This window comes from Chroicocephalus ridibundus, chromosome 4, assembly GCF_963924245.1.
Source record: "Chroicocephalus ridibundus chromosome 4, bChrRid1.1, whole genome shotgun sequence".
NCBI classification, from domain to species: Eukaryota; Metazoa; Chordata; class Aves; order Charadriiformes; family Laridae; genus Chroicocephalus; species Chroicocephalus ridibundus.
In genome coordinates, this window is record NC_086287.1 from 33,873,336 (window position 1) to 33,900,822 (window position 27,487).

At 39.4% G+C, this 27,487-nt stretch overlaps 2 protein-coding genes across 5 annotated transcripts in view; both read right to left on the reverse strand.

Moving 5' to 3' along the window:
- The window catches only part of SCFD1 (sec1 family domain containing 1), a 54,235-nt gene extending 52,245 nt beyond the window's left edge, over window positions 1-1,990 (reverse strand). The window contains exon 1 of the mRNA XM_063332155.1: window positions 1,897-1,990. Within this exon, the coding sequence (XP_063188225.1) occupies window positions 1,897-1,927 (31 nt within the window). The 5' untranslated portion in view covers window positions 1,928-1,990. The remainder of the gene's footprint in view (window positions 1-1,896) is intronic.
- Window positions 1,991-2,737: 747 nt separating this feature from the next.
- Window positions 2,738-26,931, reverse strand: G2E3 (G2/M-phase specific E3 ubiquitin protein ligase). 4 transcript variants are annotated; one of them, XM_063333040.1, is made up of 16 exons: window positions 26,600-26,931; window positions 22,524-22,579; window positions 21,430-21,527; window positions 19,325-19,426; window positions 18,607-18,731; window positions 16,748-16,913; window positions 15,954-16,060; window positions 14,822-14,938; window positions 13,477-13,601; window positions 13,241-13,373; window positions 12,421-12,546; window positions 11,148-11,458; window positions 10,296-10,477; window positions 9,984-10,156; window positions 7,836-8,035; window positions 2,738-7,217 (listed from the first exon to the last, which is right to left on the reverse strand). In XM_063333040.1, exons 2-16 carry the CDS (start codon window positions 22,558-22,560, stop codon window positions 6,985-6,987), a joined length of 2,235 nt encoding a protein of 744 aa, XP_063189110.1. In that variant the 5' UTR covers window positions 22,561-22,579; window positions 26,600-26,931; the 3' UTR covers window positions 2,738-6,984. The 4 variants fall into 4 exon arrangements, with proteins under 4 accessions (XP_063189110.1, XP_063189109.1, XP_063189108.1 ...); XM_063333039.1 differs by lacking the exon at window positions 26,600-26,931 and adding an exon at window positions 25,558-25,616; XM_063333038.1 differs by lacking the exon at window positions 26,600-26,931 and adding an exon at window positions 25,434-25,503.
- Window positions 26,932-27,487: the final 556 nt, after the last annotated feature.

Genomic DNA, 27,487 nt, shown 5'->3' on the forward strand with positions numbered 1-27,487 from the left:
AACTCAACCATGGGAAGAAGCAAGCTAGCAACAAGTGCCGAGTCCCCCCGGCATCCAGCCTTCTATTCACTTAGTACTTTTTTTCTTTCTTTTTTTTTTTTTTTTTAAATACCATGGAGCAATCCTGAAAGCTCATTACAGACCGCTCCTGGAGCCTCCGCTCCCTCCCTGCCAGTGACACCTTCTGTACAGTTCAGCGATATGAGCAGTTTTGTACAAAGCTGCATGGTTATGTATTTTGGCACTACTGGAGCTGAAGGAGCTGCTTTGCAGGGTTTACCATTTAAACTAAAACTTGGCATAAGCTCACTCTCCACTAAGGAAGAGGCAATCGGACTAGTGATGTGCTGTGATAATCATGACAAACATTCAGCAAGTCTCTGGGGTGGGTTGTTTTTTTTTTTTTATTTATGTTGCCATTTCATTTTCGTTTAGGCCGAATACTCTCTGGGGCAAGGATCAGGTTTTTACTGTGCTTGCACAATTATAGGCTTTGACTGGTTATGAACCAGGATAAAGGTCACAACAGACGGTGCGCATACATGGTAATACAAACACTAAATGATAATCTATTTTTGACTTTTTCTGAGCGTCTTTTAGTTGTTCAGTCTACTTCCTTGCGAATGACCTCCCCAATGGAAGACACCATGGGTTCAGTGGCAAAGGCTGACTGAAATAATCAAGTAACAAGGTGAAGCACAACAGAAAAGAATAAAGCTGTATGGAAGAAGGGTTCAAAGACAGTGAACAGAAAGGTAGCAAAGAGAAGAAATGTAAAGGACTGCAAAGGAACACTAAATTAATGGCAGATGGCCACAGGAATGAGATTACAGAAAGCAGACTTCCGGTACGAAAAAAAGATGGAGAATACAAGTAAATATTTACGGTCCACACAGAAACTCAGACTGAGATTTTTAAGCAGATGATTTTAGACACTTCATGTTAATTAAATGCACCCAGAGTCCTCTATACCACCAGAACGATACTGCAGTTGTCAAGGAGAAGGTGACAAGATTACAGCTCAAACTACTGACAAAAACTTCAGCAAGGAATGGAAATAGAGGACTACAGAGTCAACGTGCTCTATGCTTGAGGAGTATGACCAAATGGGTGGCTCAAGGCTCCACAAAGCAGCGTCGAGACAGAGAAGAGCGAGTCAGTGATGAGCCTGCAGTAACGTGTATGGAGGGGCTGAACAACTAACCCTTTAACCACAGACAACCTCCTGCATAATTAGCGGTAGCTGTTAATCTCGTATTCTCAGTTTCTTGAGGGTCAGCACGCACTCCGAGGCCCCTGCATTGCCTCAGCAGGAGCATCACAACAGCAGCTTCATTTTTGCACCATTAAACGCTGTTTCCCGTTGACCCTCGCCAGGGGCAGAAAGGCGGATGGCACGGAGGGACCGCACCACCCGCTCCCCACGGCCACAGCAGACCGGCCCCGCGCACGCCCCTCCCCGGGGGCGATTTCCACACCACAGCGGCACCTGCGAACACGGTCCCGGGCCCGCCGCCGCCCGGGCAGGGGCCACCACGGCCCCGGGCCCCTCGGCGAGAGCTGCGGCCAGAGGTCCCCCCAGCCCCGCTGTCCCGGGCCCGCCGCTACGGAGGCAGTTGAGCGGCGCCCCAGCGGCCGCCGGGGTACGAGGAGGGAGAAGGCCGCCGGCTGGTTGCCGGGAGACTCAAGCCGAGTGAGAGGGCGCGAATCCCTCGGCGGAGACGAAGCGGCGCGGAGACGCCCACATCCCGCCCCGGGGCCCCGCCGAGGCAAACGGTAGGCGGGCGACAGGATCCCCCGGCCGCAGCGTGAGGCCGACCTTGCTGCCTCCCTCCCCACAGCCCCGGGAAGCGCAGCCGCCGCGCTGCGCCGGGCAGGCGGCGGGAAGCCGCTTACCTGTCTGCTTCTCCCGGATACCGGCCGCCATTTTCCTGCCCCGCCAGCCCGGCCGCGGCGCGGCGCTCCGCCCTCCGCCGCCTACGCAGCGCCGGCCGACGTGGCGGCCCCTACGGCGGCGGGAGGCGGGTCCCGGCCGCCTCGCTCCGCCCCTGCCCGGCCGCCGCCAGGTGACGGACCCCGCCGCCCGCCCCGTCGATGGGTCTCCGGCGGCAGTCCCGGCACAGCTCTGCGCCCTCCCCGCCCCGGCGCTGGGGGAAGGTGGTGCCTCCCGCCCGGAGGCCGAGAACCGGCTCCCGTTCTCCAGGGAGCCGTAATTAAGGAACTGCATTTTAGGATTTAAAATTTGGGCCCAGATTGAGATCTTTCGGACAACAGGATGCTGCTTTCCCACCTCTCCCCCACCCCGAGCAAAAAGCCGACTGAACAGTTCTTGGCTCTGCTCTCGGGCTGCGTTTTCAAGAGAGAACTGAAACACTCCCTGGACCGCATCTTAAATGCGACCAGGGCAGCTCTGAGGCGCTTAGACTACAGTGGAAGGACTGATGTTTCAAAAACAGGAAAATCATCAAGTTTTAGTGAGTTATTGGAAAGGAAAATACTTAAAAGTCTGCTTGTCTGTGCCGCAGGTAGCACATACCCACAGGCCGCCTTCTCTCCCTGTGCCTCACGGAAATCCCACTCGCCCCAACCCCCCTGGGGATACAAAGGTATCTGGGTAAATAAACATGCTGTAGATGTATATAAAGGTGTATATCCCCCCACAAGTGAAACCACAGCAAATATAATAACAGTTCTAGAGCTAAAACCCATTAAATCACCACAAAATAAACACACTGAAAAGTGTTACATATTTATTCCAACAGAAATTTAACCCTTTATCACACTTTGAACATACACATGACAGTTATTTCCCACAATTATGGATTATTTCAGCACTGATGCTACATTTGTCAAGTACAATGTTGCTTGAAAATACATTTCAGGCACCGATCCTGCAGTTCAAGTTTGAGCTAAAAATATTTACAAAATTATACTTTCTCATGTAATATTCTAGTTACAGTAAGTTTAAAAAGAACATTGTTTATGTGATACAAAAATCAGAGGGTTGCATTGTTGGTTATTTTGTTTGGGGTGTTTTTTTTTTTGTTTGTTTTTTTTTTTTTTTTTACAAACTGTATTTTGACAATGATTTTCTGTATGCATATGATTTGACATATGATTTTTTCTTTTATCCAACTAGCAATTCCCTTCCTTAAATAAAAAAGGTAAACCTTAGCTTTAAAATGCTTTACCCTATAATACAGAATCAAGATAAACTTCAAAAACATATTTTCTAGCATAGAGTTGCATTTCCTTCTATTTGAACAAGAATGTTAATACTATTTTCAAAATGCACATGCAGACTCTGTCTGAAATACTCTGCTCTACATTTTAACTTCACCTCTCAAAATCCTCATGTCTTCCACTCCCAAGACCGAACATCTTGATGAAAACCATCAAGGTCTAAATCATCATGTGCTGCAGCTTTAAGTATAAACTGATAATTTCTTCTCCTTTTGACTGTTTTTCACTCATAAACCAGTTAAAAATGCTAACAGCTTTTTCTAGTAAGCATCCCTCACTTCTGAAGCCTGAACTAACAAAAATTTATCCCTTGGGTCTTCAAACATAGATCTCAAATACTTGGGTTTGTTTTTTTTTTTTTTCTTTCCTTAAAGTTATACGTGCTTCATTAATGAGATCATCCTAAAATCACTAACACTAACCTATTATTTTTTACTAGAAAGTGATCACTCTAGAAAATAAATAGCTTATTTGATGTACTAATTCCAGATGGAAGCTCAGGGCTTGATGCAGAAACTGCAGCGTGAAGTTCTTTGGCCAAAGACAGTCGGAGAGGACTGCCATAGTTCTCTTGTGGCCCTGATGAATCTTATAAAAGATTTAAAAAATATATTTAATACACAACAGGTAATGCGTATACAATTATTCTCCTTGTGTTACAGAAATGCAGAAAGAAAGGAACTTCCCTAGTTTCCAGATGTGCCTCAGGTTAAAGTTTATGTAAAATGAAAACTACCTGATAACTCACTGCGCTTCAGTGACCTGCTAAAGCAGTTAAAAACTTGATGGTCATTATAGTTACAGAAATTGTTCTTACCGTTTACAGACAAAAGAGACCTTTCTGTGTTTTGATGGATGGGCAGTCAGTTTGTTCAATGGAATTTTAATGAACAGTTAAATTTAGGATTGGTCTATATAAATAAAGGCTGAAAATGAGCAGAAGAGACGAAATTCCTTTCCATAGTAGCATTTAGGAATGTAACTTGATGATATCAAGGATTATATTAAAATGTCTAGGTAGAGCTGACCAAACCAACAAAAGGAAAAACAACTTGTCCTGACATGTGTACATCAGCATTAGAAAAATCTTTTCAAGCAATATTAGAGACTAGAGGATTTTACGGATTTCAGGTTGTGATATAGCATTGTATTGCGGTGTTTTAAACTTAACGATTTCTCTTCAGCTGACAAATAGGTTAGTTCTACCTTTATATAAAGCCTACCAACTGCTGAATTCAAAACTAACAAGCAATAAAAACAGGGTTCACACCTTTTACTTCAGATACTTTTTGAAGCCTTATATTCACATTACCTCATTATTTCTTTCTCCATGGAAGGTTTTAAAATGCAATTTAGTTTCAAGTTCTAAACCATTTTCCATGCCATTGCAGGTACCAAAAGTCCAAGAATTGTCCGTTAAAGTTATCCACGCTCTGCTTGCTACTTCTATGAGTTCTTTATTTCCCATACAGAAAAATAACATAATATTACAGAAGACATTTATCTCTAACTAGGCAAGAGAAAGGAATACTGCACTGGGTACACCACTCATTTTTAAAGTGTAATACTCTATCTGCAGGAGACGCATTGCTATAAGAATATGAACATACAACATGAATCCTTATTATACAAACAAATTTGCAACAAACCGCCTTTGTTATACCACCATTCTGAAGGGTAAGAATATAAAGAAGTTATTAGCAGTGTGACACTTAAAAATTATGCAAAGATGACAAACATAGAGTATTATTGGAGGTAAAAAAAAAATCAGAAGAGAATGAGAAAATGCTTAGTATATAGATAAGTCAATTATATTCTCCAAGAGCTTATACATTTATTTTAAAGGGGAATTTAATATGCTTTTGGCTCAGAACCAGAAAAGCACCGCTAGGCCTGTCTTAATTTCAAATATTCTTAAATTTCTGATGACAGGACTTTGGTGAGATTAGATTGTTTTAGCTATATGTAGTGAGAAATGGCTGATCTTAGCCTTGCAATAATTTGCTTAGAGACTTTGAAATAACAATAAAAAAAATTTAACACTTCTGTTACCCACTGACAGAAATAGGTCTGTATAAAAAAGGATTAGTACCTCTCCCAAGATCAAGAAAGAAAAAGAAGCTGTAGCAGTTTAAGAAGATTCAAAATACCTGCATATTGTTAAACGAGCTGTGTAATTCAAATACCCATCTGCCTCTTTGTCTTTAACCCTTTATAGCATGGCCTCAAATTTAGCAAGTCTTGACTGCTACTTCCACAGTTCCTGAGTTGCAGTACACTGCTATGTAATTAGCATTTAGTAATAAAATCTGGTAGTTACAGGAATACTTGCAGTGAACCACAACCCAGATCCAGATTAGATCGGATTATTTTTTTTAGAAGCACCTATCCATTTATAATCCACTTTCTTACCGAGGCATTCCAGAGTAAAGCAATCCTGCTTGTATTTTCAATTAAAACCAAGCTACATTAATAAAAAAAATGTATTATTACTTTTCAATATTTTTAAGAATGCATGTATATATAGAGATATATATAAGTATATACATCTATAGCACAACCTATGTGTGGGACATAGTATAGGTGGTCAAACTGACGGGAGGAAACAGCAATTTCAAAAGAGAGACCTGCATATGTTTTAAAAAACTGTACTTAGATGTCCTTTCAGTTTCATAGTTGTAGAACAATCAGGTGTTACCATGTAGGAATTTCACTTTTTATCTTTTATGGCTTAATGGTATTTATACAAATACTGCAGAATTGAAATATATTTTACATAGTTGAAGTTGCTCAGAATGCGCCTACCATTGAATAGAAAGAGTTTAGACTAAAAGCTAGGAAAAGTGTCAGGCACTGACAAGTTGATGGTAGACTTTAATATGGTTTAACAGTTTTAGTGCATATTCCTATGAAAATACTGACTTCCACTGAAGACGAAATAGCATGTTCTAATGAGCAACAAATTCTTATACTTTCATACCCCACAACATTAAGTCTAACCTTTATATTTCATTTTGAAAGACCACTTATTGTTGCATATTCAATTAAAAACTATTGTATAACACCAGAATGTAGAAGCGTGTGCAAATGTCAAAGCTTTTGTTTAACAACAGAAACTCAAGTTCAACCAGATTTTGCTCTTGTGCCTTATTATTTTGCCTAGGTTTTCTCCAGAGCTTAGTTATATTTTAATGCACTAACCACAGCGACCTTAAAATTCCAGGTTTCTTAACTTTCATAGGTTCGCATGAATCATCAAAACGTAAATGAATCTTCAATGTAAAAACAATTACTGAAAAAATATACATGGAACAACTGAAGAACTACATCAGTTTTACTTGAGACAAAGCTTTACAGCAGTTATCTTCAAAGTGTACCTGATTTGACTTTGATAAATAAGTTACTGAAGTAATACAATCAACATACTTACCTGTGGGAAATAGCTAGAATGTTACAGAGTTTGGTAACATTTCATACCTGTCTAGAGCAAAAGTAGACATTTACAATACTTCTGTAAGATTCTTAAAGCAAACTTCAAACAGGAAGAGAATTCAACAGATAATCCGTATTTTGATTTGAAAACTGCTTTTCCTCTTACAACATTACTGCTCTTTGCGTATCTTTGGGGGAAAGGTCAGCAAAGGCCGAGAGCATGCTGTCCAAAAATACAGTAGCAATTCGCAAGCAGATGTTCCTGCAGAAAACTGAAGTTTCCAACATCCAGTTCAGTAGCAAAAATATTTATTCCCTTTCGACTCTTAGTGTGTTTCTGATGGTGAACTCCATTTTATTTTTAAACTGGTCGTATGTCTTTGTTATAGGAAGCTCTAAGCAATTAAGGAGTCTGTTTCCAACGGGATACCTTATATGCAAAAATTTAATAGTAGGTTCTGGATCAAAACCAATGGGTGGTATAGAAATAGAGCCCGTTACAAAGAGCAGAATATCCTCCAAAGTCACTACTGACTCACCACCTAAAAAAAAAAACAACAAACCAGGATTAGGTTGTACCAGTTATTGCTTATTACCCATAAACCATTATCCAGCACATTAAGTGTTAGAGGAAAAAAACCCTGAAATCAGGAAACACCAGATCAATATGCTGAATGAATATGCAGTTATATGGCCAAATAAGAAATTTTTAGCAAGAAAAACCCACTTGGGTTAGTTCTGAAAAGTTAAAGTGAACAGGAAAAAACCTCTTCTAGAAGAAGAGACCAATGTTTTCTATCTTTTTTTGAGTTACACACCATCTAATAAGTTCACAGCAAAGCTGTGAAAGACAGGGAATGAAAGCATTTTTTTCTACCACTCAGGTTGTTTTGATTTTTTTTTTTTTTAAAAAAAACCCACTCAGAAGAATTCCAGTACTAATCCTTCAGATATTTACCCCTCTCAAGTTGGATTATAATTGGTCAACAATTTCAGAAGTTATAGTTAGTAAGGAAGAAGGGGAAGGGGCAATTAGGAACTGACAGTGACCTCAAAACCTTCATTTATTTACTCCACTGAAATCTAAAACCCAAACCTGGTACGTATACCAGCAAAGTACTCTGAAGAGGGAAGGGGAAAAAGAAAAAAAAATTACTTACTTTCCACATCTTGCAAATAACCGATCCAAAAATCAGCACCTTCAACTTCATTTACATCTGATGAGGAATGGATTGTAAAGAGATCGCAAATTGTTTCTGCTGAAAGTCTTTCAGGTTTGTGGCAAAGTATACTAGAGAACGCATCTGGATGCATTTGCATTTTCTCTAGCACACCAAGAGTTTTCAAACCTTGTCTAAAACTGGGGAGGGGGCAGGGAGAGAGAGAACAAGCATGCATCAGGAAGCCAGTAGGTAACTAATTGTACTCTGCATTTTATAAAGCTGTAAGACTGGACATCATAGTTTCCCCTTCTACAGTCTCCGAGTCTTGTCAATAAGGTATACATAGAAGTACCATTTTATTTTAATGTTGGAAAATGTGTTTAATTCTCCTTTTAACAACCTAAGTGTTTCTGTGGAGGTTTTTCAGGCAGATGAAAGAAATACCAGCAATATGCAAAAATTAAATATTTCCTAGCACTTAACTGCATGAGCATGGTTTACTTTTAAATTTCATGTAAGAACATGAATTTCTTTCTTACAGATATCCCATTAGAGAACAGTTTAAATTCCTTATCCCTAGAGGTCTTAAAGGATAGCCTTCATTTGGATTCTGCCGTGTGCGTGCGTTTACATGCTACCATTTCTCCCTGTGGGAAATACAGATAACAGTATCCTGGGCTGCATTAGGAATCATAGTGCCAGCAGTTCAAGGGAGATGATCCTTTCCCTCTGCTCAGTGCTGGTGAAGTCCCACTTGGAGTGTTGTGTCCAGTTCTGGGCTCCCCAATATGAGAAGTGTGAACATACTGGAGAGCGCCCAGCAGATGGCCACTAGGATGATTAAGGGACTGGAGCATAACCCTATGAGGAACAGCCCAGAGCTGGCATTGATCAGCCTGAAGAAGGCTTAGGTGGAATCTCAATGTGTAGAATTATCTGAAGGGCATGCGCAAAGCCAGACTCTTTTCAGTGGTGCCCAGTGACAGGACCGGAGTCAACACACACAAACTGAAACACAGGAGGTTCTGTCTGAACAGCAGGAAACGCGTTTTTACTGTGAGGGTGACTGGGCACTGGCACAGGTTGCCTAAAGGGGTTTTAGAGTCTCCATCCATGGAGATATTCAAAAGCTGCCCGGACATGGTCCTGGGCAACTGGTTCTAGGTGGCCTGGCTTGAGCAGGGGGTGGTAGACAAGAAAATTCTTGCTCTATTCACTTTGGCACATTTTAAGCCCATCTCCGAAAATGCGTAAAGCCACATATTCCCATAAACAATCAGGATACTTATTTATTACCTTTCACTTTTTAGCTGACCAGTCTTAAAATATGATGCAGATTGGTCAAATATGCCACAGAGGGCCTTGTCTGAAAGACTAATTACTCTTAACTTTGTTAAAAGAAATCCTCGCGTTCAAAATTAGTCCTTCATAATTCTTGGAAATTCAGCTGATTCAAATTTTGCCAAATTAACACCATGAATATTTTAAGTATAAATCCAACTATACTTGGAAAAATTAGCATCCAGTGCCTTTTTACTGAGCAGATGAAGAATGCAAGTTGGAAGTAAGGTCAGAGGGGAATCAAAAAATAGTCAACAGCTGCAACTTTCCCAGCTATCTGAAGTCACCATTACCTGATGGAAACACCAATGCAATGCTTACTTTCTAAGTAAGCCAATTTACACACGTGCAAATTATCACCCTCCTAGTGACACACACAACCCCCCTAATTAGAATTCTGGAAAACTCATTTAAATTCTAAACATATGTTTAACACTTCTAAAATTTAAAGATTCTAAATTCAAGCAATTCTGAATTCAAAATGAACACAAGCTAAAGAAATTTTCTAGTGCAAAGGTCTTCGTCATGCTATAGTTTACATCTACTAATCTGCCCTCTTCATAACGTTGAAAAAGGAACGTGGCCAAGGAGAAGTGGAACGGAACAGATATGTGGAGAAATAATTTCAGTCTTCCAGTCTAATTAACTAGTTAACAGTTGCTACTTAATCCACTGAAAGCTACAGTACATTTCATTGGTTTAAATGGAGAATTAGTAAAAGCATGTGAAAGTTTAGCAACATATTATTTAGTGTTTCAGTGAGGAAAAAATCCAGGAAGTTTGAAAACTCTAAACAAAACAAACCTTTCTAAGGGTGAAATAATTCTCTTGATTACATGATGGATCAGTATGTCATTCACCAGCATGTTCTTATCACACAAAGATGTTATAGGTCTTAAACATCCAGCAGCAGCAAGGAATTCATAACAGTCGTGTATTGCAGACTGTAGGCTGGACAGACTACTTGCATATTTTATCTGTATTGGAAGATAAAAGTTAGGCATTTGTTTACTACATGCATGTATATCTATAAAATATAAGTTTTTTAATCTGAACTAAAGTTATATTCAATAAGTCCTTTTTTAAGAATTTGACAAAAAGTTTAGTTTTATTTACCATTTTTATTGTTCGTGCTACATCAACATCAGCAACATCTTCCAAAGCTGGCTTCACATTCTCTGGACCATAGACAAGACAATCAAACAGTGTTTTGGAAAAGAAACAAGGAGATGGGCCACCGTGAACCAAAGAAACTGCGATCATTTTACCAGCTTCAAAATAAAGATTCTCTTTTACAGCTGCAAACAAACAAACATACATACATATTTACTATATATGTATAAAATCCATTTGTGATCCTCAATTTTTTATAGAAAAAAATCTCATAATGCAATTCCTTCTCACTTTGATGCAACTAATGTGGTTTGCCATCTCCCACTGGTTGAAACAGTAAGACCTGTATTTTTTTTTAACATAGGAGTACCATGTACTTTTACTTCAACCCTTCATCCACTATCAAGGTTTGGGAGGAGATGTAACTTCCCCTTCCACTTTGTACCCAGGGCACATTTAATTCTGAAGCATAAGAACTCAAAGACACTAACTTTGTGTCTTTCGGGAGGCATGCTATCAGAGATAATGTTCTAGAAATTTGAGGAAAGGAAAATAAGTAACAGAGAGTTAGAAGAAATAAATTCACTTGAAGGGAACAAATACATTAATTAAAAAGTTTCAAGTATAACGATATGCTCTATTTTTTCCTTGGTTGTCATCAACTTTTCGAACTAAAAATTTTTTTTGGTTAATCCACACCCCACTCCACTTTAGAATTTAAAAGCAAAAAAATTAAAAAACAATTTCTATCCATCAGGACTATAATTGTGATCTGGCAATCATACTGGCTGAAGATTTAAAAACCTTTCAAGTTACATAGTTCTTAATGTATTTTTGAACAAAGCATTTAATTACCTTGAAAATCGAGGGACAAGTTCTTTGCAGAAGAGCCCTCAAACAATGATGAATTCTGAAGGTGAAACATTAGTAATTGAAAGAAATGGTGTTTTGATGCAGCAGGAGTATCTGTCTTGGATCTATTTTTGCAGTTTGTGAATTTTATTTCAATGGTGTTTGTAGGATTGAAGTTGCGCTGTCTAAATCCTTTTAAAGCACTATTCCAGATGTTTTCTGCATTGATGTTAAGCCTTGTAGTTTTTGTATTAACTTGTAGCTTTAACTCCTTCAGTATATTAGAAACTTCCCTTCTTTTCTTTCTTAAATGCCTACAAGAAAATTGCATGTATTTTCAGATGAAACCTATGATTCATAATTAGCAACAGTTATACAGGAAACATGCTAAAATCTGCTAAGAAAAGCACCTCTTCAAACACTCTGGTACATTTAGGTATTGCGTAGATTATATCAGTAAAAATTTTGGTGTAGATTCTTCAAGTTTTAACTCTGTAGTGGCAAATTTAAAGTACCTCTAAGAACTAGGAAAAAAGGAGGTAGGAATAATTACCTTGGCATAAAATGAATAGTTTCTTAATTCAATTATACCAACATAGTACCAAACAATTCTCACACCATCATTCTACATTTGAACAATGGGATAAAAGTGAGAAATTGAAGAGCTTACCATGTTTGTATTAAAGAGATGTTTTGCAAGCAAATTAGAATACACAGTCAACTGTGCACTAATATTTCATCTGTCACTATAATAAAAAATACATTTAAGTAGGAAAAAACATTGCGGTTCTCATTTCAAAAAACTAAGAAACCAGTCTAAATAAGGCTCGTTCTTCGTTTTCTAACTTGCAACCAAAAGCACACGTCTAATTTGAAGAAAGTCGTTAGGATTAGTTTAGTGATGGTTTTTGTCAGTTAGGCTGGTGGCTGGACTAGATGGTCTGAAAGACCTCTTCCAACCTAGGCAATTCTATGATCCCATGATTCTCTTATGCGTCTCTGGGTTTTGATCCCCTCACTACCCAACCTAAAAATTCTCTATAGGTATCTTTTTTTTTCTCCTCACCCCCCTCTAGCATTTAGAAACACCAGAAGCCTTTATCAAGTTATGACTTCAGCTCTTCAGTGTATTCATTCCATTTTTCCAGTGACTATATATACAGACACACAAATATATATAGCCACTATATATATACACACACACACCATGTTCTGTAGAAAATATGGTATAAAGCCATGTGCTAGATTACTCTTCAACGTAAAAAATAGAAAATACTTTTTCCTCAGGGAACAGTTCCTGTTTGACATCAGTGGAGATAAGGACATCATCACTCTGTTGGATGCTGGATGTTCTCGGTGTGAGCAGGGCGACATGTTGTTCTGGCACATTATCTTTGGTGATCTAGAAGTCCAAACAGTATTTTAGGAGATACAATGGAAGAATGCATAAACACTTAAAAACCCACTTAAAACTATAGACAGCAATATAGTTTCCCCCTATTTCAGTACTGAATCTCATTTGTATGTTCATTTACACAAAGTCTATCAGTGCCTGACCTGTAATTTTAAAAATAATAATTCAGTATTTTATTATGTGGTGGTTTTAGGATCCATTTTTAATTGCATCCCATACATGAAATGGAAGTCATGACTGATACAAGAAGTAAAACCTAAAAATATTAGTTTCTACCAACTTGAAAGGTTATTACAGCAGAGGAAAACCTTATTTATATAAACATCTCTAAGCTAGATTTCTAGCACAGTATTTACACGGAAAAAATATTAATAAGCAACCTTAAAGTTTTGCCACTTGTACATTCGAAGTTACCTCAAAACTGTTAAGATTCTTTTTACAAGGACCTAATTTTGACAAACTAAAAACTAGTTTGCATGCCACCGAATGCGAATAACTGTAGCAAATTTACAGAATTCACAGCTTACTCAGAAAATTTTAATCACTAAACTTTACTCCAATTTTATTCAATTTGCAATTTAGTATAATAAGTTTTTCCTGTGGAATAAGCCATCACCTCCTCATGTTTAAATACTATTTTATATTATAATCAGTTTCTGTATGAAAACAGAATGTTACACACTGGAGAAGAAAATTGCGTTGAGATCCAGGTGACTGCCGAGGGCACTTTGGAGATGGCTCTTCCAGCAAACAAGTTGTTCCATCTGTCTTTTCAGAGGTAGCCAAAGAACGCTTTTTCTGTTTGCTATAGTTCCCTGTATGATTAAATTATATTAATTTAGTGAATTTGCTAGCTCTAAAATACATAGTATTATAATTTATAATTTTAAGAAGTCACTATCACATCCATAACTTTACCTGATTTTGCCAAGATACTTGTGCATTCCATGCACTCCCAGTTTTGCTCCCATGACTTCATAGCTGAACAGGCCAAATGAGTTCCACGGGAACCACAATACTGACAACGTTTTATTTCCCATTTACTAAAATTAAAAACTTAGGCATTTAGAATTAGACAGATGAATGAGGCTAGTTAAAACAAAGAATATTCAACAGTAAGTGTAATCCAGACACTAACCTAACAAAGCATAATTTTATCAATCTGGTAGGACTGTGTATAATCTAGGGGAATTTTTTTCTGACATGATGTACTCTCAATTCCTGGCTGCAACAAAAAAAAAAAAAAAAAAAGCAAGCTATCCATGTGCCAGCACCTTGTATTGAAAGAGGTTATGAGTTAAGGGTGCTCCTTTGCCTTGAAGTCAATAACCTGCAGCCAATATTTTCCCCTCGTGCTGCTAGCCAGAAACAGCCTCTGTAGTTTATGGGTATCCACCAGTCAGCTTTTCCAAATGGTAAATTTCTTAAAGCAGCACATCCGATTATCCTTACACATTCTGAGTAACACTCTAACACTAATGGCAGTGTTTAAGTATCTGTTAGGTTTTTGTCTAGATTTCTTCAATTTTGCTTAAACATACAATAGAACAATGTGACTGATAATAGTTCAAATATTGGAAGCTTAAGGTACAACTCTTAAAGTAAATCCTGAGGTGCTCACATACCATGAATGAACCAAGCAATGTTCAGTCAAATCTGTACAAAGCAAAGTTAATGTCTACAGGGAGCAAACCTACCACAGTACTACAGGAACAAGTTGTCAAACTAGAGGCTCTGACAGCTTTGAGAATACTCATGCCAATGGAACATACACATCTCAGAAGCACACAAATAAAACAATTTTAAATTTGATTTTACACAGCTAGTTAATTTCCACCTAAGTCTAGTACTTTAATGAATTTCTTATAAAGGTATTACGTATTCAAACAATTATTAATTTGTTGAATTAAGCTTTGAATCAAAGATACACAACATTAACTTAGGCACATGCTATTCTACATGTTATGTGGATGTACAAATTCTACTTCAGCTCTGTATCAAATGAGAACGAGGACAAGATAACTGATAATCAATTGGTTTGGTTTTCTTGGCTTTTATAACCTGAGTAAATAAGAGAAAATTAGTACTGAATTATTATGATTATAGGTAGTAAACCAAACGTTTTATTTGGACACAGTGTCTTGGCTTGACTTTAAAAACTGATGCTGAAAAGCATTAAACCATTTAAATAAATTTATTTAAAAAAAAAAAAAACGAGGAACTATTCCATCACAGATTATACTTTACTGCAAAAGTGTCATACCTATCAGGTTCATTATAGTCTCTTCCTTTCTTGCAGAGACATCTTTTAATGTCACAGTGTTGATAACATTGCAGTAGGTCTTGATATGCATTCTCTTCAAGTTCCCAAGATGCATCCCTATAAAAAAGGCAGAAGCTCCATTATTACAACTGTATTTCCAATTGTATAAATGGGTTACTCTGTCTTTGGAAAAGATTTATGTAATAATCACGTGAAGGTATTTCAATCATAGGGACAAAAATAATACTATAAAATACACAGACAGGCCTTTTTTCTTGTGTACAGTTACTTTGCTTAAAGTATTTGTTATTTTTTGCATGACCTCAGTGTATGTTTGTGCCATTTCATACTATTCTGCTTTCTGTCTCACAGCAGCCATGGATATTTGTTTTGGCAGTCTACTCAAGTTACCACTGAAAACGGCCTCATGAAAAGTAACTCAGAATTTGCCAGGACAGTACAGCAAAGTTTATCAAGTATTTTGACTCTTCTTCCTCTCCAAGATCTTGAGCATCTGCCTCTGGACGGAGTTAATGGTAGTCTCTGAAAAGACTAATAGTTATTAAAGAATAATACTTCTAACAAAGGAACATCATTCTGATCACTGTCTGCCTTACTTTGTGCCCCCATCAAATGGCGGAAACTTATGAAAAACAGCTCTGACTTTTAGAAGCAGTTGTTATACTTAACATATCCTTAGCAATCCCTTGTGAGAAGGCAGAAGCTGTATGGCTGAGTAACCAGTTGATTATAATACTGTCTGGAGAGAAGTTCAGATAACTTAAAAACTTAAGCAAAGAAGATACCCTTCTCAGCAACCTCTATGTTAATGTGAAATTATTTTATCTAAGAAGTGTTTTTGATCTTTTAAATAGGTTGAATCATGGCATTAAAAATGATTTTTCAGAGCTTTCTGCTTTATGTTCAAGATGACTAATTTGGCCTTTGACAATTTTTAATGCATAACTAAAAGGAAACAGGGTACTCCTTACCGAGCCAAACAATTCTACCATTGAAGGTAGAACTGAGGTTTCACACATTAATAGATGCAGTTCTATAGAATAAACAGAAAGTGGTTTTATCACCCTATCAAAGTTTTTATAGAAGAGTGATTATTTACAAAATTACTTACTTTTCTGGAATGTGTATGCCCATTCTCAACATTTCTTTCTGAAATTTGTCCTTGTTATTACATACCGAGCACCTAAAGAAAAATATCCCAGCACTCAAAGCTTGATACTGTGTCAAGGAAAAAAAAAAACAAAAACACAACAAAAACCAAACCGATTATTGAATTACTACCATTCTTAGGATGCCAATAAATAATGCCTTAATATCTATAACAATTACATTCATAGATACTGTCCTGACATGGAGGTTAAAGCTGCTATCAATCATGATGTCACCTGACACTGAAGCAAATGGAGAGCATTTTCTCTTCCTTTAAAGGACAAGAGCTCACATAGTAGAATCAGGTCCATAAACAAAAGCACAATCCTTTTCAGTCAACCTCTCCACATCTAGAATGAGTTTACAAGAACCACCTTGTAACTTTTTCCAGCTCTGGACTTAGGCAAAGAGAAGTGATCACGGAAAAATGACATTTTTAGCTTTTAGATTCTGTACATAATGACTTGCAAGAAGGCAACTACCTAGGTTGGTTCCTAAAAATAACTAAAGGCATGAAGTTTATCACGTATGTAGAAACATGGACGGGGGGGCCAGGGCGTTGAAATCCTTCTTGTAAGGCTTATCTCCAAAACACAATTTTACCATTGTCCTTCAAACCTAGCATATTTCCATTCCTACTGCCTATATTAACCCTAAGCAATTTTACACAACTTTAAGCAACCGATCCATTATTTTTAAACACAACAGAAATGTGATCTGGATGCAAAGAGAAAAGAAAGGGAGAATGCGTGTTACCTGCAAGCATTCTCGATGAAACCAAGCGTTTTTACAGCAAGGACTTTTCAATACAGTGTACACTGGAAGCTGTTCAACCAAATCCAGGCATATTGTACACTGTGAAGTTCCTCTAGATTCTTTATCGGAAAACTTTTGGACTGGTTTATGTTCCCAACAGTAAGACCTAAAAATAATAATTTAAGGTTCTCTTATCAAAACAACATTTTAAGAACATTCCTCAAAATCTGAGGATAGCAAAATTATATCCGTTGTATTTATTGTATCTGTTTTTCATGAATAAATGTTGCGCAGCAAGCTGAAAATGCAGACACGTACTGGTTTTGTCTGGAAAGGAGTTAAATTTTTTTCACAGTAGCTTGTATGGCACTGTGTTTTGGATTTGTGATGAAAACAGCATTGATAGAAGGATGTGTTTTGCTGAGCAGCGCTTACACAACATCAAGGCCTTTTCTTTTTCTCATGCTGCCACACTTGGCAGCAGGCCGGGGGGGGCACAAGAAGCTGTGAGGAGAAACAGCCAGGACAGCTGACCCCAACTGACCAAAGGGATATTCCATACCATGATGTCAAGGTCAGCAACAAAATTGGGGGGGAAAAAAGGAGGAAGGGGAGATGTTTGGAGTTACAGCATTTGTCTTCCCATAACTGTTACAGGCGATGAAGCCCTGATTTCCTGGAAATAGCTGAACACCTGCCTGCTGCTGGGAAGTATAAGTGAATTCCTTATTTTGCTTTGCTTGCGCATGCAGCTGTTGCTGTACCTATTAAACGGCCTTTATCTCAACCCATGAGTTTTTTCACTTTTACCCTCCTGGTTCTCTCCCCATCCCACTGTGGGTAGTGAGCAAGCAGCTGTGTGTCGCTCTGCTGCCTCTCAGGGCATGTAAACAAATTATGTATCTAACAGAGCAAGTCAATAGAACAATAGTAAGGAAGAAGCATGTTGCCAAGTGATGCTTTGTAAATTGCAGAGATCATATACCCCCTTTCTCTCAAAACTTCTTGTGGTACAAATAATACATTTCCTGTCCTCAGAACCTCAAGTTCTGCCTATATTTCAGTGTTACTGTGATGGTAAAGGAGCAATTTTGACTTTGCGTATTGATTCTGTAGAGTCTGGGTAGTGTGATAAATTTTATAATTTAGCACATTTTCAAAGAAATAAGATAGCCAAGAAATGCATCTCTAGAATAAACCTTTCTGAAAACGCATTATTTTTCACATGTGCTTGACTTAATAAAAGTCATTTATTTAAGAAGTTAAAGGGCCTGTCAGACTATCCACCCAGCACTACAAACTCAGCACAATAAAGCCATTATCAAATGCACTCAAGAGTATTTTGACTACAGCCAAGATGCTGGACAGATGATAGTAGAATAAAATAAAGCATTTTTTAGACATTTGATATTAAACCCATTTGTCCTGCAGTCCATCTCTAATAAGCCCATCTTGAATTCTTGTGCTTTGAAACACGACAGAATGGCATAGAGTCTGATTTGACTGCTGAGAGAGACAGGTAGCCAAAGCATTGCCATTTCATCAAAGGCACAGGAGGCAGACAAAGAACAAACCCCAACCATTTTGTAGTTTATTTCAGAGTTTAGGATTTAACGCTCCATTTTATAAACAACTTAACTACTCATAGAAGCATTAAATTACTTCATTAAAAGTGCTGAGAAGTTAGTTTATAGGTACTAGGTATGCAATATAATAGCTTGAACTGCATGTTTTCCACAAATCAGGTATTTTTTTCTTAGATAACCCGGATGTCATTTTTAATTAATAGCCTCTCCAATGACAACCTGTATAAATACAACGAACTGAAAATTCAAAAGCAACAAAATCACAGAACTTACCTGAAGTCTTCCATGAACTGGAAAATACATTCTTTTTGTATCCCACAAGGAAAATGGTAACTTCGTTTGCATTTGGGAGCTACACATCCAATTGAAGCACCCTTTTTCTTACAGATATTACATTTCTAGGAATAATTTGTTTCAGAAATAACAAAATATTAACATCTAAAGTCCAAGTAAAATTACAGGAATTGTTAAACCAATAGAAAAAAACTATGAAGTGCGTAAGAAATAGTATTGGCCAATAAATTGTAATGGTGACAAGACTATTGTGTTTTAGCTCTATTTCAAAGAGTAAAAATAAACAGTTATTTCACAGACTTTGACTATGTATTATTTTATATGCACGTTGACTTGTGACACGTAAGCCAAAATACAAGTTATTTTACCAGTACCTATAGTTTAGTTGCATCTATGAAATTATATACTGTCCGCTTGAGGCTCAGCATAATGTCATGAGGTATTATGCTTGTTTAATTTGCTCTTACTCATTTATCTGCAACAAACCCAGGAAATAAAAACACTAGTGAACTTCTGCAGATTTTTATTGTGGCTTCAATGAACCCAATATACTTGTTACTTAAATGTAAAATTCAGACGCTTAAATGGGCTCAGCACACTGCCCAGTGGAAAAAGAAAACAAATCCCACAGGCAATACTAAGTGCACTTAAAAGTCAGGGTTTTTTTTCTTGTAAATACTGAAGACTTCATCCTTACCAGTTTTGCAGCTCTATTTACTTCTTTTCGAATATCTGCGATTAAGAATCCATCTACACCTTCATCTTCTTCCCCTCTCTGCCAAATGCCACTTGACATCAACTATGAAAACAAAGTATTTTAAAACATTCACCTACCATAAGATTTAAAATTACCTGTCCTGCATTTGTCAAGTAACAGACTACTTAAACAAAGCTTGTGTGCAGACATTTTAATGATTAAAAAACTGATCCAAAACTTGTATATATTTTTGTCTGATACGACACAATAGGGAACAGTAACCAGTAACATGAAAATAAATATTTCATAACATCAAAGTCTGTAGAGCCCAAGATGGTGTATTTTACCTTCCTTTTTTGAAGTATATGGACTATTCAGATAATTATCAAACAATTACTTTAAGCATGTAAAGCTTCAGAGGAAGTAAAATTAAATTAGTTTGGTTAATGCAAATGACAATTGTGCTGTAGAGATAATGAAGCACAGTAGGAAGTATCTGTACTGAAGTGCAACCTGAGAGGAAAAGTAATTCACTTTAGAGGAGAATTAAATAAAAACAGAATCAAGTAACTAGGCAAGTCAGAAGAGCCTGATAATTTAGATTAAAGTTACTTAGTAAGGCAGTTACATCACAAACTTCAAATAAGTAGTTTCACAACTCGATGCCTCCCATATTCTTTACTATCTCATTTTATAGTTCTTGTAATTTCAACACAGCACCGTTTTGTAACTACAGTTTTATGAATATTTTAGTGAAATAAGTGTAAAATTTTATACAAAACCAATTAAGAATTTATTTTTTCCAAATGTGAGACATTTGGCAAATAAAAATGAAAATGCACCACAAACTAGTCTCTTTCTAGAAGAGCTCTTTCCTTATATAATATTCACTATATTTAAGTGAAATCACTGGGGTTTTTTGTTTGTTTGTTTTTAAAAAGAAGCAGGGACCAAAACCTAAAAGATGACTGCAGGAAGCTCACAGTAAAATATCTTATAAATTACAAGGCTCATTGTTGCATGCATGCCCTTTCCTAGCTGCTCTGCTCCATCAGGAAAGAACTTTTTCCTATTATTTCACATGGCCTTACGTATGAGAGAAAGTTACCACAAACAGACCTAAATTTCCTTCCAGATGCTTAAAATTTGTTTCAGAAAAACAAATTCTATCTTTATGTAACTTCAGAAAACTCTGCCTAGTCTTTAAAGGATTCAACATCCAACATATTAAGCCATGCACAGTCAACACAATCTTTAAAGAACACGTTGAGGAAAAAAAACAAACAAAGAAGCAAAATCCCCAAATTGTTCCTGATATTCTTGAGACTTTTTTTAAGCTTGGGGAAAAATTCTGAACTGTATTTATTAATAAACAAAAACATCTTTTTTTTTTTAAGTAGTCATTATTTTAAAGATCTGCAAAAATTTAAGAGCATGAAAGGTAGTTTAAGCATACTTTTAGGAATATGAATCTTGGAAAGTGTCATGTGTTACAACAAAAAACACTCAACTGTAGTTTACATCCATAGCTTTGATCAAATGGTAAGCTTTTACTAAATAACAATGCTGTAACTGTATATGATCAGCAGGGTACTTATTACTAAACTGAGAAGTAAGACTATTTCTTAAGTCCTTTCTATGTCCTGTGCAATGTCAGGGAATAACTCACAGCCAAACAACAACTAATGAGAAACGTGAAAAAAAAAAAAAAAGACAACTTTTCTGTACTTTTTCAACAAGGGGTGGAATTTTCACTTTCCATGTTCTGAAGCCACACTTCTCTCATAAAGGTGAATATGTAGGTGCAATCTGTTCTCTTTCTCTTAACATGTATCTTAATTGCTTTGATAGGTTCGGAGAATTAACCAAGTAATTCATTGAAATGGACCACAAACAGAATTTAACTTTGAATAAAGGCTTGTTGGGATTTATTTATTTCATCTGCTGCACCTGAAAAGTTCAAGCCTTCAAGGCTACAAGTTAAAGCTAACAGTTTAAGCTGTTACAACAACTGTTTGGACAGGTTATTACTATTTAATACTTGTTGCATTTATTTTTTTTCCAGTTAAAACAGACAAGCTCCAAGACCAATACCACATACTTACTAAACAGTAATAATGAACGGTGAGATTGTATGCCACATAGGTCCTTTTTTCTCCATACTTTTCAGGGCAGTCATCTGTCCGTCCACAGAGAACACAGACTAAAATATAGAATCATGTTTATAATCGCAGTGAGTGTGCTAGAATTACTACGGATCATCATGTAGAGCAGTAACTTTCATTGCTTTTAATCACATGCATCTTGAAGAAGATTACTGGATGAAGGACAGTAGATAATCTTCTCTCCTTAATGTTGAATTCCATAGTAAATACGGAAGAGGCTACTACCCGTTTGTTCCTTCTCTGGTTCCTAAAAATAAAATACTTCACCAGTTCCACCTCCCCGCTGATTCAGGAGAGCTATAACACAAGCTAAATTCTTCCCCAAACACCTAAAGGTAATTATCAAATAGCCAATAATGTCCAGGTGCGTGTGAAATACGTCATCTAATTGTTTTTAGTATTGTACACAAAGACATCACCATACTATAATCCATAATGCAACTGTTTCTTTGTATAACTATGTGATAACCTCTGTGAAAAGCATATGAACAATATCCTGACTGTATCAAGTCATATGCTACCAGTGCTTTTAAAACACATGCTAGTTTCAAAACATCGAAGAACTTGAGACAACATTGGAGTCAGCTAAAACCTTGAGGATTTCCCCATTTTTGCAGTTCGTAGCCCACTAACATACCTCCACAGACATTTAATATCTTCCCTTAAATTCTCAATAGATATATAAGATACATTTTCAATAGTCATAGTAGTGATGAGAATAGAGGTACTACTTCAGCCTAAGAAAAAAAGTCTTGACTGATACATCTCAAACACAGCTGTGTTTGATTTGGCAGCTGAATTCCCAAGGTTACTTTCTTAACATATCTGCAGAAAAAACTATTTTTAAATATTCCAATTATAGCAAATAGAAGGAAGTTTACAAGTTATTTCTTTTTCATTCCCTGAGACAAGTGGTTCCGACACAATTTGATTACTGAAAATCCACCTTTTCTTTGAGCCCAAATAAAGCAAGTTATAATTGGTACTATATATGCAGATTAAAGATGTAACTATTTAATAAAAACCTTACTTACATGGGCTTTGAATGTCTGAATTACTGTTTTTACTCATCCCGAGTTCTTCTGGCTGCCTGTCATGAAAAATAAATAAGGTGCTAAATACATCTAGTGCATTAACAACGACCATTATATACTGCTTTTACATTTTATTTTGGAGAAAACCCCCCTACAAACTCAGTTAAGTAAAACTGGGATCAAGAACAAAAGTGTGTTATATTTAACTGTTACTGTGAGAGACAGGGGTTTGGAAAGCAGGATGTGAATGTTCACAGATCAATGAAACATATAGCAACTTTTAACTATCTCCACAAACTATCAAACAAGATATTTTATTTTTGAAAGCGAAAATAAAATGTCCAATGCAACAGCTAGTTATGTACAGACTTAATCGTACAGAAGAGTTTGCAGTTATTTTTTAACATCAAAAATAATGATCCAAGGACAACCAAGGAAGTGGCAGTGACTCCTGCTCAAATATTGTATTTACACGAGGAACTTGAAAGAAAAAATTAACTGGGTAGGATAGTGACATTACTATGAAGATAATCTCCATTGTTTGGAGAAAATGCAGGATCCTGGCCTAGTTAAAGAAATCACGATCTACGACCACAAAAAAAAAAAAAAAAAAAAAGAAAAAAGACAGGAAAAAATTGGTGAGCAATCGAAAAACAGAGACATGCACACAGGAGAATTTACACCATTCAGAACTATGTATTTTACGTTCTGAAGTGGAAGCAATTCGTTTAGAAACACTGACCTAACCCGCATTTCTTTCAAACATCACATGCTCATAAAACTTTGATCCCCAAGATGCACCGACACGGATATACCGGGAGTTAGCCTTCACTGCGTGCCACACCACGCATCCTAGCCCCTCTTGGAAAAAAACTGAAAAAACACGTTTCTTCACGTAGCACTAAGATGATTATTCCTTCTCTAGTGCAAAGCAGAGCCCTTTTAGGAACATGTCTGTAGATCTTTGACTTGCCTTCTCTTAGGAAGCTGAAGAAAGCATTACAAAAGTTTTGCAAGGCAAGAATCATGGGTCATTGCCTGCAGATCCATGCTTGACCTCGCAGGACGGCGAACAGCTTGCTTCACACGCCGGAGCAGCCGGTAACAACATCCAAAACAGGAACCTGACAGACTCCGAGCTATCGGAATTTCAGTGTTTACAGTTTAGATGACGACCAGGTACAGGCTTCAGGAGCAAACCTCAGGCTAATCCAAACTATTGCAAATAAATTACTGCAGCCATTTTACTGGAGTTTTAGGAAAGTTGTATTGAGAAAGGGAAAAAAAAAATAATGGAGGCAAAAGTCTGAGGCATAAGGCAACCGATCTGCGCCATTGCACTTGGTTAGAGAATCGGAGTAGTTGTACACAAAGATCTCTGCCAGAAAACGGTCTAAAAGGAAAACAAACAAAAAATAGCCACCACCACAAGCAAATGAGGCCGAGGCACAGACACTGCACCGACACTCAGATGAAGTAATTGGTTCCAGTTTTCCCAGAAACACACTTCCCTTTTTCCAAATTACAAAAAAATAGACAGACTTAATCAGGTACAGGGGGAGCAAAAGACGAGCGTACAGCTCACACACATTCCTTTCTCTTCGAGATTTCCTAAGAACGGTCGCTGTTAATTTCATAGTCCTGGATCTACTATGGGCAACTCAACAAAGAAACATTCGATATATAACCACACAAGACCAGATTTTCACCTCAGTGTGTTGTAGAAAGCCCAGCCAGGAGGAGGAGGCACACGTGGGGCTGGAAACCCGAAAAGCACCTTCCTACCTTTGCCTGGCTCCAGCAAAACAGAAATAAAAATGGCTGCTTCCCCCTCCCCCCCCCCCCCATTCCTTCTACTTTTCTCAAACTCTTTCAGTGAGATGAACCTGGAATTCAAATTTGAATTTGCAAGTTAAAAGATACGGGAGAACGCCCATTGAGGCTCCATGCATAAATCCCACCGGGCTTTCTCCGGGAACAAAGCAATGCCGCTTCAGTCCATTTGCAAGACAAGAACCCATTATCACTCAGTGATAAAAACCCAAGTGTAAATGAAATGTACCCACTTGGCCTAAATACGCTAAAAAAAAAAAAATCTTTAGAGTAGACATTGAGGTTTTGCCAAGTTCTGTAACTCTTTACTGCTCCAGAACATAAGGTGTTTTCAAGTTTTTTAACTAGAGGATGGGAAAAGAAAAAAACCAAAAAGCAACCCCAAGAGGCAAGGTTTCGGGTACACGCTTTCTTTAGGATACCAACACAGGAACGCTCCCGGATCCCACCCGTTCACCCCGTGTGTCCTGACCGTGCACACGACAGGGTCCCCGGCTCACCTCGCGGTTCCGTGTCCTGACAGAAACCCCTCCCTCGGCACCCCCCGCCCGGGCGCCGGCAGGGGACACCCGCCGCCTTCCCAGGGACCCCGCCTGATCACGATTCAGGTGGCCACTTACTGTCCCAGCCTCGCACGGGTACAACCACGGAACCTGACCGACACCCTACTGAAAGGCCACGGCAGCTTTTGTGGAAGGAGCCAACCAGCGGGGCCCCGTCCCGCCTCCCCCGCCGGCGGCCGCACTGGGCGAGCCGCCCCGGGACGCTGCTCGCCCCCCCCCCCAGTTTTCCTCTCAGCGGCGCGGCAAGAAGAGAGAGAAGCCTTCCGCTTGGTTATTCCGCTCTCTCCTGCCCCCGGACACGGCGGCGGGAGCCAGGCGCTGCTCGCTCCCCCAAAGCGCGGGCTGGGAGCCCGTTGCACATCGCGCCCCTCACGGAGAAGCCGGGGGCTCCCGCTCCCCGGCAGCCACCGCAGCCCAACCCCCCCACCCGCCTCTCCTCGCCCTTGTCCCCGGGCTCCGCCAGCCCCGAGGCGGCAGCAGGACAAAGCTTCAGCCCATGGAAGGCGCTACTCACCCCGAAGGCCGCCCCGCTGCCGGGCCGCCCGCCCCAACCGACAGAAAATTCAAACGCCAACATCCGCCGCCCTGCCGGAAGCGCGGAACCTGCCCCGCCCACCGCTGCGCCCGGCATCCGTTACCTCGGTGCTCGGCCGCCCCCGCCGGGTACGGCGGGAGGGGGGACCCGCCATCCCGGTGATCGGTGCTTGACTGGAGGGTCCGGCGGCCGGTGGGCGGCGCTGTGTCGCCGGGCGGGAGCCGTGAGGGGCCTGGGGGCCGCGGCAGCCGTCGGGCCGGCTGCCTCAGGCCTGCTGGGGCAGCGCTGCCGGTTTCGGTGTCTTATGAGACCGCTGGGGCCGCCGCCGCGTAGAAGGAAAACCCGACAAAGCGCTGTGGCCGGCGGGTAACGTGTCGCAGCACGGCCTGTCAGTAACCCCCGTCCCGGCAGGGTGCAGGGTCTCCACAAACTGTCTCCCCTCAGCCCCTGTGAACTGCATAATAACCAGGCGTCTCTTCCAGAAAGCCTGTGTTTGGAGCATTTAGCTAAGGAAACAATTTTTTTTTTCTGAGAAATCCACTTCTAAATTACTGTCTTTTGCAGCTTGTTCTTGAGGGGCCTGAGCTGCCCCCTGTAATGCCACAGGGCTGACCTGTTTTTCCCATAGCTGATGGGAAACCCACTTGGACGCAATGACACTTGCTACGGTAAAATGGAGTTTCTCAACCAAAGCTCTGCATTTCATATTTACGCTGATGTCTTGCCATCTGAATGCCGCTGTAATGGTGGACTGCGTGGAAAGGAAGCTGAATCCAGGGGGCTCTGGGACACAGGCGAGCTTGCCTTCTCCCTCCGCTGCAGCCGGGCTGCTGCAGTCCCTCGGCCCGAGGTCCAGCTGCTGGCAATGTGGAGCAAGTGTCCCCAGTACAGCAGCCACCGGCGAGACGGTGTCGATAGCAGATCTCCCACCTCACCCCCATCTTACCCAGGCACGTCTCTCCAATACCTGGTCCAGATCTGTATTCCCCCTGGTAACTTGACTATCAAACCTGGAGTGTCTGTGGTTCCTGACACCCAGGCCCAAGCTCTCTCCGGCAGCTAGGTCCCAGAGCTCTTACCCTGCTCGCTAGCTACCCTGGCCTGAAGTTTGCTAGTGGCACACGCAGACGGAACAGAGAGCTTACCGGAGAACGTGGTTAGGACTTGGCTAGGGGAATGTGCTGAGCAGCAGTTTGTTTTCACACAGCTGGCCCCAGTTGTCACGCTGCCTCTCTGGGTTGCTGTGCTTGTGCGTCTTCAATGTACCTTCTCCCCACCTTTTCCCCATCTTCAGCCTTTCCGTTAAAAATCCCATAATGCCTTTTGCACAATCATACAAATGCCCTCAAATATCCCATAATGAGTTTGTTCTTCACTGAGATACTTGTGATAATCTTCCTTCCCCTCACCAGTTAGAAAGTTCCAGTTGAATCTCCTCAAGACTTTGAGCGGTTCCTGCAATGTCCCACCAGTGGCCTGAGATTTCTGGTCTTTGGAATTGTCTCTGTTATCTGCTGGGCTTGAGTATCTGGGGCTTAATTACTTTTCCTGTCTGTTGTCCAAGTCAACTTTTTTATTAAACAGCTGTTAGTCAGATATCCTCAGAAAAATATTATTCCACATATCCTTACAGTGTGTACTTCTGAAAAAGAAAAAAGGTGTCTCTGGATGTGAAATAGGGCAAAAGGTAGAGATAAACAATTATAGGTAATTATTGGTTTGCTAAAAAAAAAAAAGAAAATATATTTTTAACAAATTACATTGGTTTTCCTCAATGTGCCTCAGTATGGTGGATGTCGCGTTTTATCCAATAACCGAGCCCCTACCTGCTATATGAAAAATCCAGAACAGATTCTATCGTTATACAAGGATTTGAATTTACATTTTCAAGAAGTGTAGAGTACAATTCCTGTCTGTACTCTCCCTGGCTTGCTGACTATTATAATATGTAAAAGGAAGTGTCGCACTGTCAGTAGGAATGCCAAGCTTTAATATTGTCTTTTGAGAGTCAAGGGTTAAACCCCAGTCCTCCC

What these genes read in the sequence shown, in the direction of transcription:
- G2E3 (XM_063333040.1), bottom strand. Translation starts at nt 22,560, where the DNA reads ATGAGTAAAAACAGTAATTCAGACATTCAAAGCCCAT. An exon ending in TAAATAGAGCTGCAAAACTG is followed by an intron (nt 18,732 to 19,324) that starts GTAAGGATGAAG and finishes AATTATTCCTAG; the next exon opens with AAATGTAATATCTGTAAGAA. An exon ending in CTTGTCCCTCGATTTTCAAG is followed by an intron (nt 10,478 to 11,147) that starts GTAATTAAATGC and finishes GTTTGTTTGCAG; the next exon opens with CTGTAAAAGAGAATCTTTAT.